General features: G+C 41.6%; 1 protein-coding gene across 1 annotated transcript in view; it reads right to left on the bottom strand.

The window, feature by feature from the left end:
• LOC141365215 (uncharacterized) overlaps positions 1-16,929 on the bottom strand; it is an 83,117-nt gene that overhangs the window by 2,656 nt on the left and 63,532 nt on the right. The window contains 5 exon segments of the mRNA XM_073869184.1: positions 524-662; positions 12,841-13,863; positions 13,980-14,242; positions 14,330-14,439; positions 14,526-14,625. Coding sequence (XP_073725285.1) covers positions 524-662; positions 12,841-13,863; positions 13,980-14,242; positions 14,330-14,439; positions 14,526-14,625 — 1,635 coding nt within the window.

Genomic DNA, 16,929 nt, shown 5'->3' with positions numbered 1-16,929 from the left:
AGACGGGTACTTTTCCAGAGTCGCTTAAACATGCAACTGTTCGCCCTCTGCTTAAAAAACAGAATAGAATAGAATAGAATAGAATAGAATAGAATAGAGCTTTATTGTCATTATATAAAAATACAATGAAATTTGTTTAGAAGCTCTCCGAAACAGCAGAAACATCAAAAACAACAAATACAAGATCCACGTAATATAGATAGCTACAAAATACTATCATCATCTGCAGTGGAATTAAATAGTGAAAATAACAGTGCAAAAAACACACATATGGTCAAGTATCAGTACGTATAGCAGCAACGTTTGGGTCATTTTGAGTCTACCACAACTATGTGTGTGTATGGGAAAAGGGTGTGATACATGCTACCGCTCTGGGAAAGAAACTATTTCTCAGTCTGTTTGTGCGAGTTATTATTGCTCTGTATCTTTTTCCTGATGGAAGTGGTTCAAACAGTCTATGACCTGGGTGAGTTGAATCCTTAATGATGTTACTGGCCCTTTTAAACAAATGGCTAGCATAAACCGTGTCCAGGTTGGGAAGCTGGATCCCCACGATCCTTTGTGCGGTCTTGACTATCCGAGCCAGATCTCTTCGATTCTGTGTAGTGCAGCTGGTATACCACACTGTCACACAGTGGCAAAGAATGCTTTCTATTGTACTCCTGTAGAAATTTTCCAAAAGCTGAGAAGGTATTTTAGCTTTTTTAAGCTTCCTCAGGAAGAAAAGCCTCTGTTGAGCTTTTTTATTACATACCGTGTGTTAACAGTCCATGTTAGATCATTTGTGATATACAGGCCCAGGAATTTGATGTTTGTAACTTGTCCAACCTCTGTTCCATTTATATAAAGAGGTGAGGGGGTTGTTTTCCTGGTTTTTCTGTAGTCTGTGATAATTTCCTTTGTTTTGGTGGTGTTCAAAACCAGGTCATTATCAAAGCACCACTCGACTAGATGTTGAACCTCTTCTCTATAGTGCTTCTCGTAATAAAATAATTTCTCAAGATAATTTTTGGAATAACTAAACATCTAATTTAATTAGAAACTAGCAGGCTGCAGAGTTCTTAGGAAAGGGAAGAGCAGATCCCATGCATTTTTGGGGATGAATCACAATTAAAGTTTCTTTCTCCGTGTCACTGGTTTAGGGAAAATGGCATCCATCATGCGTTTACGTCGTAGATTCATCTTCAGCAAGGGAGTATCCTTCACGTCCGTACTCTTTTCAGTTCTTGCGTTCGGTTCGGCTGGACTAGCCAAAGGAGAGAGGAAACTGATCTCAACAGGCGGTGGAGGTTCTGGGGCCGCCTTTGTCCTGTTAAACAGATCCAACATTCAAAAACACTCAAGGAGGTGTTTAACAGTTTTAACAAAACTATATATAACAGTTTTGGCTAGATGGGATGCAACTTTGGGGGTAGGGTTAGTATAAAACAGCACTCAGACACAGCGACATTTCCGCTATTGCTGTATCCCTTCTAGCCACAACCACATATAACAGACAGTTCACCTAGTTGTTCTCTTCTTTTTGAGTGTATGGGAAAAGGGTGTGATACATGCTACCGCTCTGGGAAAGAAACTATTTCTCAGTCTGTTTGTGCGAGTTATTATTGCTCTGTATCTTTTTCCTGATGGAAGTGGTTCAAACAGTCTATGACCTGGGTGAGTTGAATCCTTAATGATGTTACTGGCCCTTTTAAACAAATGGCTAGCATAAACCGTGTCCAGGTTGGGAAGCTGGATCCCCACGATCCTTTGTGCGGTCTTGACTATCCGAGCCAGATTTCTTCGATTCTGTGTAGTGCAGCTGGTATACCACACTGTCACACAGTGGCAAAGAATGCTTTCTATTGTACTCCTGTAGAAATTTTCCAAAAGCTGAGAAGGTATTTTAGCTTTTTTAAGCTTCCTCAGGAAGAAAAGCCTCTGTTGAGCTTTTTTTATTACATACCGTGTGTTAACAGTCCATGTTAGATCATTTGTGATATACAGGCCCAGGAATTTGATGTTTGTAACTTGTCCAACCTCTGTTCCATTTATATAAAGAGGTGAGGGGGTTGTTTTCCTGGTTTTTCTGTAGTCTGTGATAATTTCCTTTGTTTTGGTGGTGTTCAAAACCAGGTCATTATCAAAGCACCACTCGACTAGATGTTGAACCTCTTCTCTATAGTGCTTCTCGTCATTTCCAGAAATCAACCCCACTATAGTGGTGTCATCAGCAAACTTCACTATAGTGTTAGAGGAGTGGATGGGTGTACAGTCATGTGTAAACAGAGTGAAAAGGGCTGGACTAAGAACACAACCCTGCGGAACCCCTGTATTCAGGGTGAGAGTGGATGATGTATAGTTACCCACCCTGACGTTCTGTGGTCTGTTTGTAAAAAAGTCCACAATCCATGAACAAAGTGAATTAATCAGTCCAAGGTTGCGAAGTTTCTTCACTAGTTTATGAGGCACTATCGTATTGAACGCAGAACTAAAATCAACAAATAACATCCTAACATATGTGTTGGGATGTTCCAAATGGGACAGGCTTGTATGGAGCGTGTTTGAAATTGCATCCTCTGTTGATCTGTTCTGGCAGTAAGCAAACTGATAGCTATCCAAATCAGCGGGAATATTGGTTTTGATGTAAGATAAAACCAGTCTCTCAAAACACTTCATAACAATTGGTGTCAAGGCAACAGGACGATAGTCATTGAGACACTTAACTGCTTGCTTTTTGGGCACAGGAACAATAGTGGTGGATTTAAGACATGTGGGGACTACTCTGCTTAAAAAACAGGGCATGGATCCTTCTATTCTGACAAATTTTAGGCCCATCTCTAACTTGTCTTTCATTTCAAATTATTCAAAAATTATTGAAAAATCAGTTCTTGATCAAATACAATCTTTCATGGCTGAAAATTCGATCTTTGAGGTTTTCCAATCTGGGTTTAGAAAACATCACTCTACTGAGACTGCACTGCTGAAAGTTTCAAATGACATATTGCTAACATGTGACTCAGGTAACTATGCGTTTTTACTCCTTCTAGATCTAACCGCTGCATTTGATACTGTCGATCATGCTATACTTCTTGATCGACTGGAATATTGTGCTGGCATTACTGGCAGTGCCCTGCAGTGGTTGAGATCCTATCTGACAAATAGGACCTTTTCAGTGAAGTTAGGAGATCATATTTCAAGTAAAGCTGCGATAACCAGTGGAGTTCCTCAAGGATCAATTTTAGCTCCCTTTCTTTTCTCTCTCTATATGCTCCCTCTTGGCTCTATTTTCAGAAAGTATGGGCTATCGTTCCATTGCTATGCGGACGATACACAAGTTTATGGTATGGCCCCTTTGTATATATCTGAACTTTTAATTGAACGCAGTGAAACAAGATCTCTCCGGTCATCAAACCAGAGACTATTGGTTACACCAAAGACGAGGCTGAAGTCAAGGGGCGATTGTGCGTTTTCATCTATCGCCCCAAGACTTTGGAATGAGTTGCCCTCTTCTATTCGATTAGCTCCCTCTGTGTTCACTTTTAAGTCAAGATTAAAAACCTATCTGTTTGATAAGGCTTTTATTTCTGGTTGAAGCACTGTGTTTTACCATGATTTAACTTATAGTTTTTATTTTATTTTAAATATTGTTTATGGTACTTTTTAATTTTTAAATATTAATTTTTAACTTTTACTTTTATTCTTACTCTGCAAATGTGGTGTATGTTTTATGTAAAGCACATTGGTCAACCATGTGTTGTGAAAATGGTGCTATATAAATAAAATTGACATTGACAAAAATTGACATACTACGAGCTCGGGAAGACTTCTCCTCTAAGGCCTAGTCCACACGGACACGGGTATCTTCACAACCGTGAGTTTTTTCACGCGGTTCAGCCGTTCGTCCACACGAAACCGCAGTATCAGGGCACTGAAACCGAGCATATTTGAAAACCCCGGCCAGGGTGAGCTTTTTAAGAAACCCCGGTTACAGTGGTGACGTGTAGAGAGTAAAACCGGGGGTTTTGCCTTGCGACGTCAGAGAGTGCGCCGTTATCCACTGTGTTTGATGTCAAGATTGTGCGCTGCTGACTGCTTTGTTGATGATTCTGTGCAATAGCGGACGTATCTTGCTAATAATAACTGTGCTAACAGGGCTTCTAACATGTGTTAGGACCCCGTTGATGTTTCTCCTTTATTCTATGTGTTGCTTGTCTCTGTCTTCCGCAGGGTGCTGAGGGCAGGGGTGGCGCCTAGGATTGAAGGGGTTGGACTATAAAAGGCGGGGTTTTTCCCCATGGACGCTCTCTCTTGGCTTCTCGCTCATTCCTGTGGCTTGCCCCGATGGGGAGAGTCTCGAGTGAGCTCTCTCCGATCGCGTAGTTTCTCTGGAAGCTCCCATGTCCTCGTTTTGTTATATTCCTTTTACTTCAAGACATGTTATGCCTTATATTTTGTTATGCTGATTCCGGCCATTTATGTAAATAAATATATATTTATACTTAACGCTACGGTGTGGTCTTCCCCATTTTATGTCAGGTCTGCTTTGAGCCAGGTGGGCCTTGACATGTGGGGTGTTCGTCCGGGATCGCTGTTGAGCGTAATATGTTGCAGCAGACGTAGTACGCTCAGCTGATGTTTGGGGCAGCCCCCGTAGTGATTGGCTAGTTCCGTTGTGACGCGAAGAATAGGAGTCTCGCCGTATGTGTGTGGTCGGAACAAACAAACTTTTGAATGCACGACGTTTTGTTTGATTTGATTATTTGGTGGTTCCTGTTACGGGGAAGAGAAATATTAGCGAATTGGATTATTTTGGAGCAACGTGCACACCCTGCCGTAGGTGAGTCCGCAAAAAGTTTTGTTTTATTTTCTGCTTATTTGTTGTGTTTGCGTGTTGAACGAGGGGGGGCTGAATTCAGCTCAATCACGAAGACACGTGAAGATTAGGATTTGGAAATAGGGTTTTTGTTTTGATTTAGATGCAGGGCGCTCCAGTCTAGATCGTGTATAGTCCTTCTTTGTGTCAGGAACCACTTTAATTTGGTAAACACGTGTAGCTTAAGTTTAAAAGGACAGAGTGAGCGAGAAGTACTGAGTTTGATATTGTTTGGCATAATATTGGTACTTGGATAGTTTGGAAAATAGGTTTTGTGGAAATGGAAACGTGAATGGAAACGAGTGATTTTTTAGCTGCCCCGTCGGCAGATAGTTTAAAAACTTTAACTAAAGCTCAACTTGTTAAAGTAGCGAAACACTACGGATTTGAATCACAGTTTCCTAAAAGCATTAAGAAAGATTCATTGTTGCAGTTAGTTATGGACGGGCTGATGGAACGAGAGGTAATTTCATTGCCAGAGCCGGTGGCACAGTCTGGAGATTTGACGCCTCCATTCACGTCGGCGTTGACTTTTGAGCAACAAATGAAATTGTTGGAAATGCAATTAGAACGGGACAAATTATTGGCTAGGGAACGTGAACGGGAAAGGGCAGAACGAGAGAAGGATAGAGAATTGGAATATGATAAACTGCGGCAGGAACAACAACGTTTTAAACTGTTGGAAGAAGGAAGAGCGTTCCCACAACCAGATAAACTATCAAATATGACCAAGCTGTTACCTAGGTTTAATGAGCGTGAGCCTGATCTTTTCTTTTCTCTGTTCGAAATACTTGCAGAGGATCATGGCTGGAGGGATTCAGAGCGTATTTTGCTTTTACAAAGTGTAATTTGTGGCAAAGCCCAGGAGGCTTACGTTGCGTTGGAAGACTCACAGCGGAAAGATTATGTTGTAGTGAAACAGTCTATACTTAAAGCTTATGAACTAGTTCCCGAAGCTTATAGACAAAGATTTAGGAAATGGCGTAAAACGGATAAACAAACACACTTGGAGTTGGTGCGTGAACTGTCTGCGCTCTTTAATCGTTGGCGTACAGCTGAAGGGGTGGATACATTTGCGGGGCTATGTGAATTAATGATTCTTGAACAATTTAAGAACATCTTACCAGAACGTATTGCTACGTATATTAATGAACATGATGTTAAAACCGCAAATGAGGCAGCTGAGCTCGCTGATAAATATGTGTTGATTCATAAACATAGTTTCCGTTCCCATTATCAGGAAGATTTTCGCCCTCAGCGTTTTAGTGTACCCAGGAATGATCCTAGTGTCAATAAAAAATTTGAGTCAGAGGATGTTTGTAATTACTGTTTGCAGAAGGGTCACTGGAAAAAGGAATGTCCTGTATTGCGGGATAAGCGACGTAGTGAGTGGCCACCAAAGGGCGCAGGTTGTGTGGTTAGAGCTGCGCATTCTGATAAACAAGTGTGTGAACAATTGAATACCACTCTAGTCAGTAATGTCACTCCGTTGTACTTAGGGATAGAAAACACTGATACAGTTAGGGAGGTGTTGTCCTTGGATCAATGTATGGCTAGTGAGAGCTATAGCCCATTCATTACCAAGGGTTTTGTTTCCTTGGTGGGGAGTGAGGAGAAAGTGCCGGTACGTATTTTGCGTGATACCGGAGCGTCAGAATCCTTTATTTTGGGTTCAATTTTATCTTTTTCTGATGTGTCCGACACCGGATCGTTTGTTCTTATCCGAGGTATTGGAATGCATACCATCTCTGTTCCGCTCCATCGTATAACCTTGGAGTCTGGGCTTGTCAAAGCAGACGTTGTCGTAGCGGTGCGTCCGTCACTTCCTGTTGAAGGGGTCGACGTGATTTTAGGAAATAATTTGGCAGGGGGACGGGTGTGGCCCGAGATACCACCGCCACCTGTAGTACACATTAAATCTGTTCTGCCTGTAGAACCTGACCAGTGTTTTAATGATTTTCCTGAGGTGTTTACCTCCTGTGTGGTGACTCGTGCAATGAGTCGTGATCAGGGAGGGGACCAAGAGTCAGAAGGGTCAAGTAGAGACTGTGCTAGCTTAAATTTGCCAAAACTGCCACCTGTCCTTCCGCGAAAGGAGGTGGTACTAGCACAGAAGGAGGATGAGGAGTTTGTGAGACTTTTGGCTGATGCTTTGCCTGAGGGAGACATGAGAAGTGCAGCAAATGGCTATTTTGTTGTAAATGATCTGTTGGTACGTAAATGGTCTCCGTGTAATGGGGAAATTGGGGACCCAGTTATACAGATACTGGTGCCTAAACAGTTTCGTAGTATAGTTTTGCAGGCAGCACATGGTGATGTGGCAGGTCATTTTGGTGTCCGTAAGACTTACCAGCGGTTATTGCAGCATTTGTTTTGGCCAGGGATGAAGAGGGATGTGGCTAAATTTATAAAAACTTGCCATGTATGTCAGTTGGCAGGTAAACCAAATCAGTCAATTGCGCCTGCGCCCCTGTGTCCTATTCCCTCAGTAGGGGAACCCTTTAAACATCTTATTGTTGATTGTGTGGGCCCACTGCCATCATCTAGGTCAGGGTGTACATATTTGTTAACAGTGATGTGTCAGGCTACTCCAGGGTTTCCGCGGGGTTGTAAAAGGTAGTAAAAGGTAGTAAATTAAATTATGCCAAATTAAGGCCAGTAAAAAGTAGTAAACGTCATCTGACGAGGTAGTAAATTTTCGATTGCCTTTTGTAATGTTATGATGCCTGGAAATTAGTTCAAATCACCCACATATCTGGGCAAATAATCAAAGATCTTTCGTCTCTGGGATGTGATCAAAGCCTGGAGTGGAGCCAAATCACGTTCCTCTCTCCGCAGTAAGCGTTCTGTAATCACTACGGACCGGATCCACTCCGGGTTTTCTGACTGTATCACGTTAAGCTGAGGTAAAAGACGTTTATTTCAGCTAGCATGGTCAAACTTATAATGCAGGAAGGCTCCGATGTTTTGAAGATCGATAAAGGTGTAAAAGGCTTAGCGAAATGATGAAGATTGGCAAGCCTTTCAGTTCGTGGGCTAAGAAAACCAAACAGGTAATTGCGTGTCTTTGCACAGTATGACTAACGCAAGCCCGTAGGCAGGGGGGGTTCGGGTGGTTCGAACGAACCCCCCCTTACTGCCAAAAGGTCCAGAATTTAAGTAGTTTTTTCAAGTAATTATTGTCATCATTGTTTTAATCAATGCTTGCGACAAATATTCTGGGTTGCTGTTTCAAATTAATATGATACATTATTGAAGCTGGACGCATGAACGTACCCACCATTGAGGTCCACGAGGTCCGGATCTCGGCTCGTTTTATTTGACTCAATGCTCAGCACTCGTTTGACTTCTGGCTGCGCAGACCGATCAGCATGTGACGGCTTAGCACCGCGAGACTGATTCAATTGTAAATGACTAAGTATGCTTTTAAATAGATCTCGCGGTAGTGTGATGTCACAGGCCAACAGATCTGAGCTGCACCCCATTAAGTAAGATAAAGTCAAAATTATTCCGAGATGACCAATAAAATCAAACCAGGCAGACAGAAGTGCAGGGGTCAGATGCGCAGTTAGTGGAAGTGCAAGAAAGATATAAGTAATCAAACTCTGACATTATACAGCCGTTTATTGACGAGAAATATGAAACGCAGTGTCTTGTCACCTTGACAGCTGAGCACATATGGATGTCCAAATTTAATGCGCTGCTTTAACTCCAGTAATTCACTTCCCGTTATTCAGCGTGTTCATTAACAAAATTCAACGCCACTCTTTAATTCTTTAAGATATCTTTTTTACTGTATGATTCATTTGTTGTACTGGACTGCTGCGAAGCTTGAACTTGAAAACGCGACGCATCACGTGCACGGTACAATGCTTCATCCACCGGTAACGCGCGTGCACAGAGTTTAAATGAGCGCACGTTCATCTTTTGGCTTATATTTAAATAACAAAAGAAGAGAAAATCACTCACTGGTCCTGACTGTAACTTCTTTCTAGTGTTGAGCTCTGCTATTAAAAGTAGGTTTAAGGTTTATCGTGGAATTTTGATTTTCTGAACAACTTTTGCTAAAGTTACTGCAGTTAACAAGAAGCCTTTTGATCATTAACAGATGTGAGAAGTTTAAAATGAAGGCTTACCTTATGTTTACATCTTACACAGTTAGTATAATGCATGCAGGGCAAGAAGAATATTAATCTAATGTGGGGTAATGTGAAGTAATCATAGATTCATTTATGCTTTTTTAATAATTACAGTTTTCTTTCATGGGATATGGACCCCAAAGTAGCCTTGGCCAACCCATTTATAAAATTCTAGTTCCCTGCATATTATGTATTTCAGCATATTAAGTGTATAATAAGTGTGTTCATATTTTGAATTAATTTAATAAACGAATTATTGATAGCCTTTAGTTAATTCACTAAAATGATTCTATATTCAGTAAGCTTATGTTTACTTTACTGACATACCCCAGTGTGCCCATGGTAAAATAATAATTAAAATGTATTCCTAATGACCAACACAAATCTTCTGCATACTGACATAGTTTAAAAAATCTATAGTTATTTGATTCTTTGGTTTTCTGATGTTTTAAAATTCATATATGTAGAGCAGAGAAATAAGATTTTTTTCCTGGGGTGCATGCCCTAGAAATATACATATATGGACCTCGGTATTTATAAAATCCTACGTACGGCCCTGCTCATAATTAAATACAAAAGGAGGAGAAAAACTGTAAAAAAGGTCCACGTTATCCCGCTGCCTACCCGCTGCGAAGTATTACTACGAGGGCGGTGGTGAAAGCACTTTCGCAGTTTATTTCAATATTTGGCATACCAAAAGTGATTCAAAGTGACCGGGGTACTAATTTCACTTCAAAAATGTTTCGGAACATTTTAAAGTTGTTGCGGGTTAAGCAACAGTTAAGTAGTGCCTACCATCCTCAAAGTCAGGGGGCTCTAGAGCGTTTTCATTCTACCTTAAAATCTCTCCTCCGTACTTACTGCCTTGAATTGAATAAAGACTGGGAGGAGGGGATACCATGGCTGCTGTTGGCAACACGAGAGGTTGTGCAAGACAGTGTGGGATTTAGTCCCAATGAATTGGTTTTTGCCCATCAGGTTCGTGGACCTTTGTCTCTGTTGAAGGATGACTTGGAGGAGCCCAAACCTCCTGTGAATGTGATTGATTATGTAAATGGGTTCCATCGGAAATTGTTGTTGGCCTGGAAGATGGCCAGTGAAAATTTGACTAGGGTTCAACAGAAAATGAAAAAGACGTTTGATAATCGAGCGGTGGAGCGAACATTTAATGCAGGGGATCAGGTTTTGGCTTTGTTGCCTGTGCCAGGTTCACCATTTTGTGCTAAATTTGCTGGCCCCTTCTCTATTGTTAGACAAGTATCTGAGTGTGATTACCTGTTAGCTACCCCTAATAGGAAAAGATCTACCCAGTTATGCCATGTTAATTTGATCAAGCCTTACTATGTGTCAACTCCTGGTCCAGGTTGTAGGGATGTGTCATCTACTGCTGTGGCTGTAGCCAGTGTTCCTCCTAGTAATCTAATGGTGGCAGCTGAGGTTGACCGTGGGGGCACTGTTGATTCGATGCTACAGCCAAGACTTAAAAATTCAGAGACATTGGCTAACTTGGATAGCTTGGTGGATCATCTTTCATCAGAGCAAAGCACTGAATTGAAGTCTTTGATTTGGTCATTTCGTGTTTTGTTTTCTGACACGTTTATAGGTACTGACCTAATAGAACACGATATAGACGTTGGGGATGCTTTACCAATTCGCCAGCGGTTTTATCGTGTTAGCCCTGACAAACGTAAAATTATGGATACTGAGGTACAGTATTTATTGGATCATAATTTGGCTGTGCCGTCCTATTCTAGTTGGGCGTCCCCTTGTTTGCTTGTTGGTAAATCAGATAACACCTTTCGTTTTTGTACAGATTACCGCAAGTTAAATAAGGTGACGAAACCAGATTCGTTTCCGCTTCCTCGAGTGGATGATTGTATAGATCATGTAGGTGCAGCGCATTTTGTTAGCAAGTTTGACTTGTTAAAGGGGTATTACCAAGTCAAACTTACACCGCGTGCCCAGGAGATTTCTGCGTTTATCACCCCGTCTGGCCTATTTTCGTATAAAGTTATGAGTTTCGGACTTCGTAACGCTCCCGCAACCTTTCAAAGGTTGATGAATAGGGTCATCTCGGGTCTTGAGGGGTGCGCTGTGTACCTGGATGATGCTGTGGTAGTGAGTGACACCTGGGATATACATCTGGCCCGTATACGTGCATTGTTTGAGCGACTGTTGGCAGCAAAATTAACAGTGAACTTGGCAAAATGTGAGTTTGCCCGTGCTACTGTAGTCTACCTTGGGAAAGTAGTGGGCCAGGGGAAAGTATGCCCAGTCCGGGCTAAAGTCTTAGCCATCGATCAGTTCCCTCCACCTGCTACGAAGAAAGAACTGATGAGGTTTTTGGGGATGGTGGGTTACTACAGAAGTTTTTGTAGTAATTTTTCCACTGTTGTTTGTTCACTTACAAACCTCCTTAAGGGAGGGGCCAAATTTGTCTGGTCTGCAGAGTGCCAGCTTGCATTTGAGAATGTTAAGGTGTTGTTAAGCAGTGCGCCTGTGCTGGCGGCTCCTCGGATAGACAAGCCATTTCAACTTCAGGTGGATGCCAGTCAGGTCGGTGCTGGGGCAGTGCTTTTGCAAATTGATGAGAATGGCATTGACCGGCCGGTTTGCTACTTCTCACGGAAATTTAACAAATCCCAAGTTAATTATTCCACAATTGAAAAGGAGGCTTTGGCCTTGATATGGGCATTAGACCATTTTGATGTGTATGTGGGTGGGGGGATACAACCGTTAGTGGTGTTTTCAGATCATAACCCTCTAACATACTTGCACACAATCCATAATCCCAATCAAAGGCTCATGCGATGGGCTTTGTTCCTGCAACCCTATCATTTAGACATACGTCACATCAGGGGTGTGGACAATGTAATTGCGGATGCGTTGTCCCGCTCCTGTGGTAGTGTTGAGTAATTGTTCTGTCTCATAATTTTGTCCCTCTTGTTCCCTTTTCTTGATCTTTCCTTAAAATGCTTTCTAAGGGCCCTGGATTGCTGGTGGATGGGAAGATGGGGGATTGGGGAGTATGAAAAGAATGAGGTTGGGAAATACACTTGGTGGTGGTTGGTGAACCTCTAAACTAGGGTTTTGTAATGGGATTTTGGGTTGTATAGTATGGTGGTATGCCTTGAAATAGTTTTTTTGATCAATACAGAGTCCCACTTAGGTGGGCCTCTGTTTTGAAGGGGGGGAAGGTGTTAGGACCCCGTTGATGTTTCTCCTTTATTCTATGTGTTGCTTGTCTCTGTCTTCCGCAGGGTGCTGAGGGCAGGGGTGGCGCCTAGGATTGAAGGGGTTGGACTATAAAAGGCGGGGTTTTTCCCCATGGACGCTCTCTCTTGGCTTCTCGCTCATTCCTGTGGCTTGCCCCGATGGGGAGAGTCTCGAGTGAGCTCTCTCCGATCGCGTAGTTTCTCTGGAAGCTCCCATGTCCTCGTTTTGTTATATTCCTTTTACTTCAAGACATGTTATGCCTTATATTTTGTTATGCTGATTCCGGCCATTTATGTAAATAAATATATATTTATACTTAACGCTACGGTGTGGTCTTCCCCATTTTATGTCAGGTCTGCTTTGAGCCAGGTGGGCCTTGACACATGTATACAGATAGATGCTCAGTTATCTCACTATATTGCGGAACACGATTTGGGTTATATCCCCACCTGCTGGTGTGGCATGCTCTTGACAGCGCTTGGTAGCGTGCTTTTGCTTTATCGTGTGGATGAATATTTAATTTAAACCCAGCACGTGTGGACGGGATTTTTTTTAAAGGAAAACTCCGGTTATAAATATACCCGTGTCCGTGTGGCCTTGGCCTAAGACTACTTGCTGCGTCTATGGAACTTCAACGATTGTTTGGCGTGCTTTTATGGCACTCTGTCTGGTCTGTGGTTGTGGGTCATTGCTGGGGTCAGTTGATATGGGCTCCTCTTCTTTATAAACTGTGTCTCTTAGTCTTCTGGATTTTTTCCTAGGTGTGGCTTTCTGTGGGGTCTTTTGTGCTGAACTTGTAGGCTTTGATACTTTCGCAGAAGGTATATCTTGGTCAACGTCATTACCCAACTGTTCTACATGTGCTTTTCGGGTGCTTCTGGGTGTAACAGGAACTGGAATGTCCAGCAGTTGCTTGCCACTCCTTGTAACACGTCTTTGTGTAGAAGGTACTTGAGAATCCATTTGCTCCTCCTCTGCGAGATCTACTTGACTGGACTTAGTTATATTGTCATTTGCATGCAACACAGCCTCATTACCATTTTCCAAGAGCTCATTTGAGGTCAAAACATTCTCAGGTGGAGACAACTCTAATACTTTGACATATGCGGAGGTGTGTGATTCTTCCTGTATTTCAAAAGGACCAGAATCTAGCACATCACCACTGCAAAGTTCTTTCGTCTCTTGAAGAAAAGATTCTGATGTAGATGTTGGTTCCACCATTTGATCACTGTGTACATCAGCTGGTTCCTCTACGGTTTTAGGTTCCTCAACAGGCTCAATCTCTGGTTCCAAGTCTTCAGGAGCATCAGTTTGTTCCAAGGTGCCCAACTCAGAGTTAAGCTGATTATCCTTTGGTTGCCCTTGCTCATGTAAAGGCATTAAATCATACTCTAAAGTGTTAGGCACCTCCTCCACATCGGGATCCAACACAAGAGTAAAGTTGCCACAGTCTTCTGGAGGTGCTTCATCTGGGGCACTGCTAAGGGTCTGTAAAGTAAGGTGTCTCTGCGGTTCCTCAGCCAGCTCTACAGGTACGAGGAGAGTGGTGGATGGTTTTAGTTCAGTATAAGACGCTTCCTCATCCACATCTGCAGGGGCGAGGCCAATCATTACCATTTCTCCATCCCCCACAGGCATGTCACTATCCAATACCTGCAGAGAGACAATGAACATGCTAGAACATGGCACTAAAGTTGTGTGCACAGGCGAAATGTAATAAATAGATAAGACTTATGCAAATACCTAAATACATAAAAAAAAAAACTCACTTTTAGCTGTTCCTCAGGGGTGACCAATGATAGCACAGCATCTGCTTGTTCCTGAAGGTACTGCTCATGTGGAGGGACTTCCTCCAAAAAAAGGACAGGACTAGACTGGTGGTTACTCCTACCGTTACCTTTTACTTCTTCTATGATCTCAACCTCACTACCGGAGTCCTCGACATTCTCATCACCAGACTCTCCTTCATCTTCTGACTCATCCTCAGATTTGACACTAGTGAGCTCATCACTGTCATTCAAGGTCACCACAGCTAGAAAGAATTTAAAAGTACAATTTGTAAATATTTTTTGTTTAGCATTAAAGAGAGCAGGACTGAATTGGCCTGAATTGGACTTACATCTGGACTCTGAGGTTGCAGGTTCTGATGAGGTAACAGATGTCTGTGTTTTTAAATCTGCTACGTTCTCAGGAACAGGTTGAACTTCCTTAACATCACAAAATGGTTCACTATGTAATGTACACATCATAAACAAATGTTATAAAAAGACAACACAGAAACGTATTAATAAATGAGGAGCATGACTGATAAGCACCTTTGGACTAATGCCTCTGGGGTTTCTTTAATACTGGTCCGGGTCAAGGGTGGGGATAGGTCTGGGCCAAATAAATGCTGTTCCACAAAGGCATCCAAATCTAGAATATAGCAATAAATTACATATTGGTATACAAAAACCCTTAACACACATTTGAAATAGGTATTCACTATAAAATTACTATAGAACAAATACTATACAGTGTTTCCTGCTTTTTCCAGCTGTGGCGGCAAGGGGCGCCCATGATGATTATAAAATGTACATTCTTTTTTTAAATGTAGAAAATAGGCTACAAGTAAACTAACATGTATTTTTTATCATTTTTATGCTGTCTTTTAGTTTTCCTTATAATTATAGCATATTGCTTTTCTATGTTTGATCTAAACTGTATTTTCTTAAAAAAAAAAAATGTTTTATAGCTTCGTACGGACCTTTCATTGTAGTTTTAATGTAGTGTGCAAGTTCGTGCATGTTTAGCGTTACAGAGCTGTTGCAAAGTCACGCACAGTCCTGTTTGATAATCCGCACCGCTGTGATTGACAGAACACCCGACCAGTTATCCGACATCAGCAGAAATTTATTTCACACCCGGCCTGATTGACATAAAGACCCCGACCCGGTCACACTGCAAATCGCGCAGTTAAATATAAACCTTTAAGGGTCTTCAGACAGAGCTTAAACACAAATAAGCACGGGGCCATTTAAAAACTTCTACCTATCGGAATCCAGTCAAATTTGGTCTTGGATGTAGACCCACAGTTCACTCTCGCCTATTGAGTCCCGACCTGCATCTACAACGCATATAACACGTTAATATTATTACACCCGTTACATCAAATTTTAGGAGTTTCACCCGTGGGTACCCCGACCCTGTTGTTTCGTCTGAAAACAGATGAAACAGTCTCACCGTCTGCCTCAAATTTTTATTACCAACGCCCTTCTCTTCCACGGGAATAATGTAAGTTTCCTTCCAAACAGATTCGACTATTAATGTCTTGCAGTCCATATAAGAAGTATTTAGTATTTAGCCTTTTGTTTTTGGACAAATGTCTTATCATTTAATGTGAAACTTGAGTGTCGATCTAAAGCACAGAAGATTGACAGCTGAGTGGTCAGCAGCATGCTGTGCTTATAGCCTATATTCTGAATAACTAATGGCCCGATAAGTTGGTAATATGAGTACAGTGATTCCAAATGAATGTCCAAAAAACTCGTAATATGTTAAATCGAAAGTTTAATTATGTCATTTGTCGCAGCCCTGCGCTGCGTCGGCGTATTATGTGAACAGCATACGCGTGATGACCTTGCAACTTAAATTACCCCTAATTTATTGCCATACAGATAAAAGTAAAATAACATTCAAAAACTGTAAATTGTGTATTTTTATTTGTGTAAACTCACAATAAGGAGAAAACCTTGTGCTTATTTAAAATCATTAAAAACATGAGGTGCTTTCTGCTGCTTTGGTTTTACAGCCCGTCAAAAAAAAAGAACAGAAACGAAATACTTTATCCGGTTTGTCAATCTGATAATTATCAGTGTGTAACATATTTTGTGTAGGCTTATTTATTTTATTATTATTTCTCAAAACAGAGACGTAGCCTAATCATCTGTTGATTTAAATCTATTTGTGCATGAAACTAAACCCATGGGGGAAATTATGATATTTTAGGAGATTTATTTATGAGTGAACAACACGAATCCAGAATAGAATTAATTTCTTTAAGACAGCCAGTCTGGCAGGGCGGACATTTCGGTAGCTTTATTTATTTTGCGAGCTGCCGCCGTGGGATTTGTCTAGAAGGGATACAGAAAATGCCGAAAAGTTTAGGATTAGATTTTGAGGTAGGATTATTAGGATGAAAACAGTGGCTCTGGCTAAATGAGATAAAAATACATCCTACAATCCTGTGAAATTTTGTGTTTAGAGTTGGGTTTGGGTGAAGGATTAGGATAAAATAGTGCTCATCCAGCGAGATTTCGTTTGCTGTATCCCTTCTATCCACAACCGCAGGCGTGGCGGGGATGTTTTAGGTGTGGCGCCACGGTAGAATGTATATAGCGGGAACACTGCTATACATTACTAAACAACATTTCGGCAACGGTTGGTTTCACTATAAAAAGCAGTGTATTAAAGGTGCACTGTGTAGATGTTTAGCAGCATCTAGTTATGAGACTGCGAATTGCAACCTACGGCTTAGGCCACACAGCTCTCCCTCTCCCTTTTAAAAATGCATAGATAAGCTACGGTAATCGACACAGGACAAAGATCTCATCTTCTGAGACAAGCTCTGTAAAGCATTTAAGGCTTCTATAGAAACATGAAAGTGACTTCCATGTAAGAGGATCCGTGGTGCATGAAGATAAAAACAATACAGTTAATTTTGCAAGATCTTTATACACC

This window comes from Misgurnus anguillicaudatus, chromosome 7 (assembly GCF_027580225.2).
Source record: "Misgurnus anguillicaudatus chromosome 7, ASM2758022v2, whole genome shotgun sequence".
NCBI classification, from domain to species: domain Eukaryota; kingdom Metazoa; phylum Chordata; class Actinopteri; order Cypriniformes; family Cobitidae; genus Misgurnus; species Misgurnus anguillicaudatus.
The sequence above is the reverse complement of the archived record's forward strand: the minus strand, read 5'-3'. Positions and strand labels throughout refer to the sequence as shown.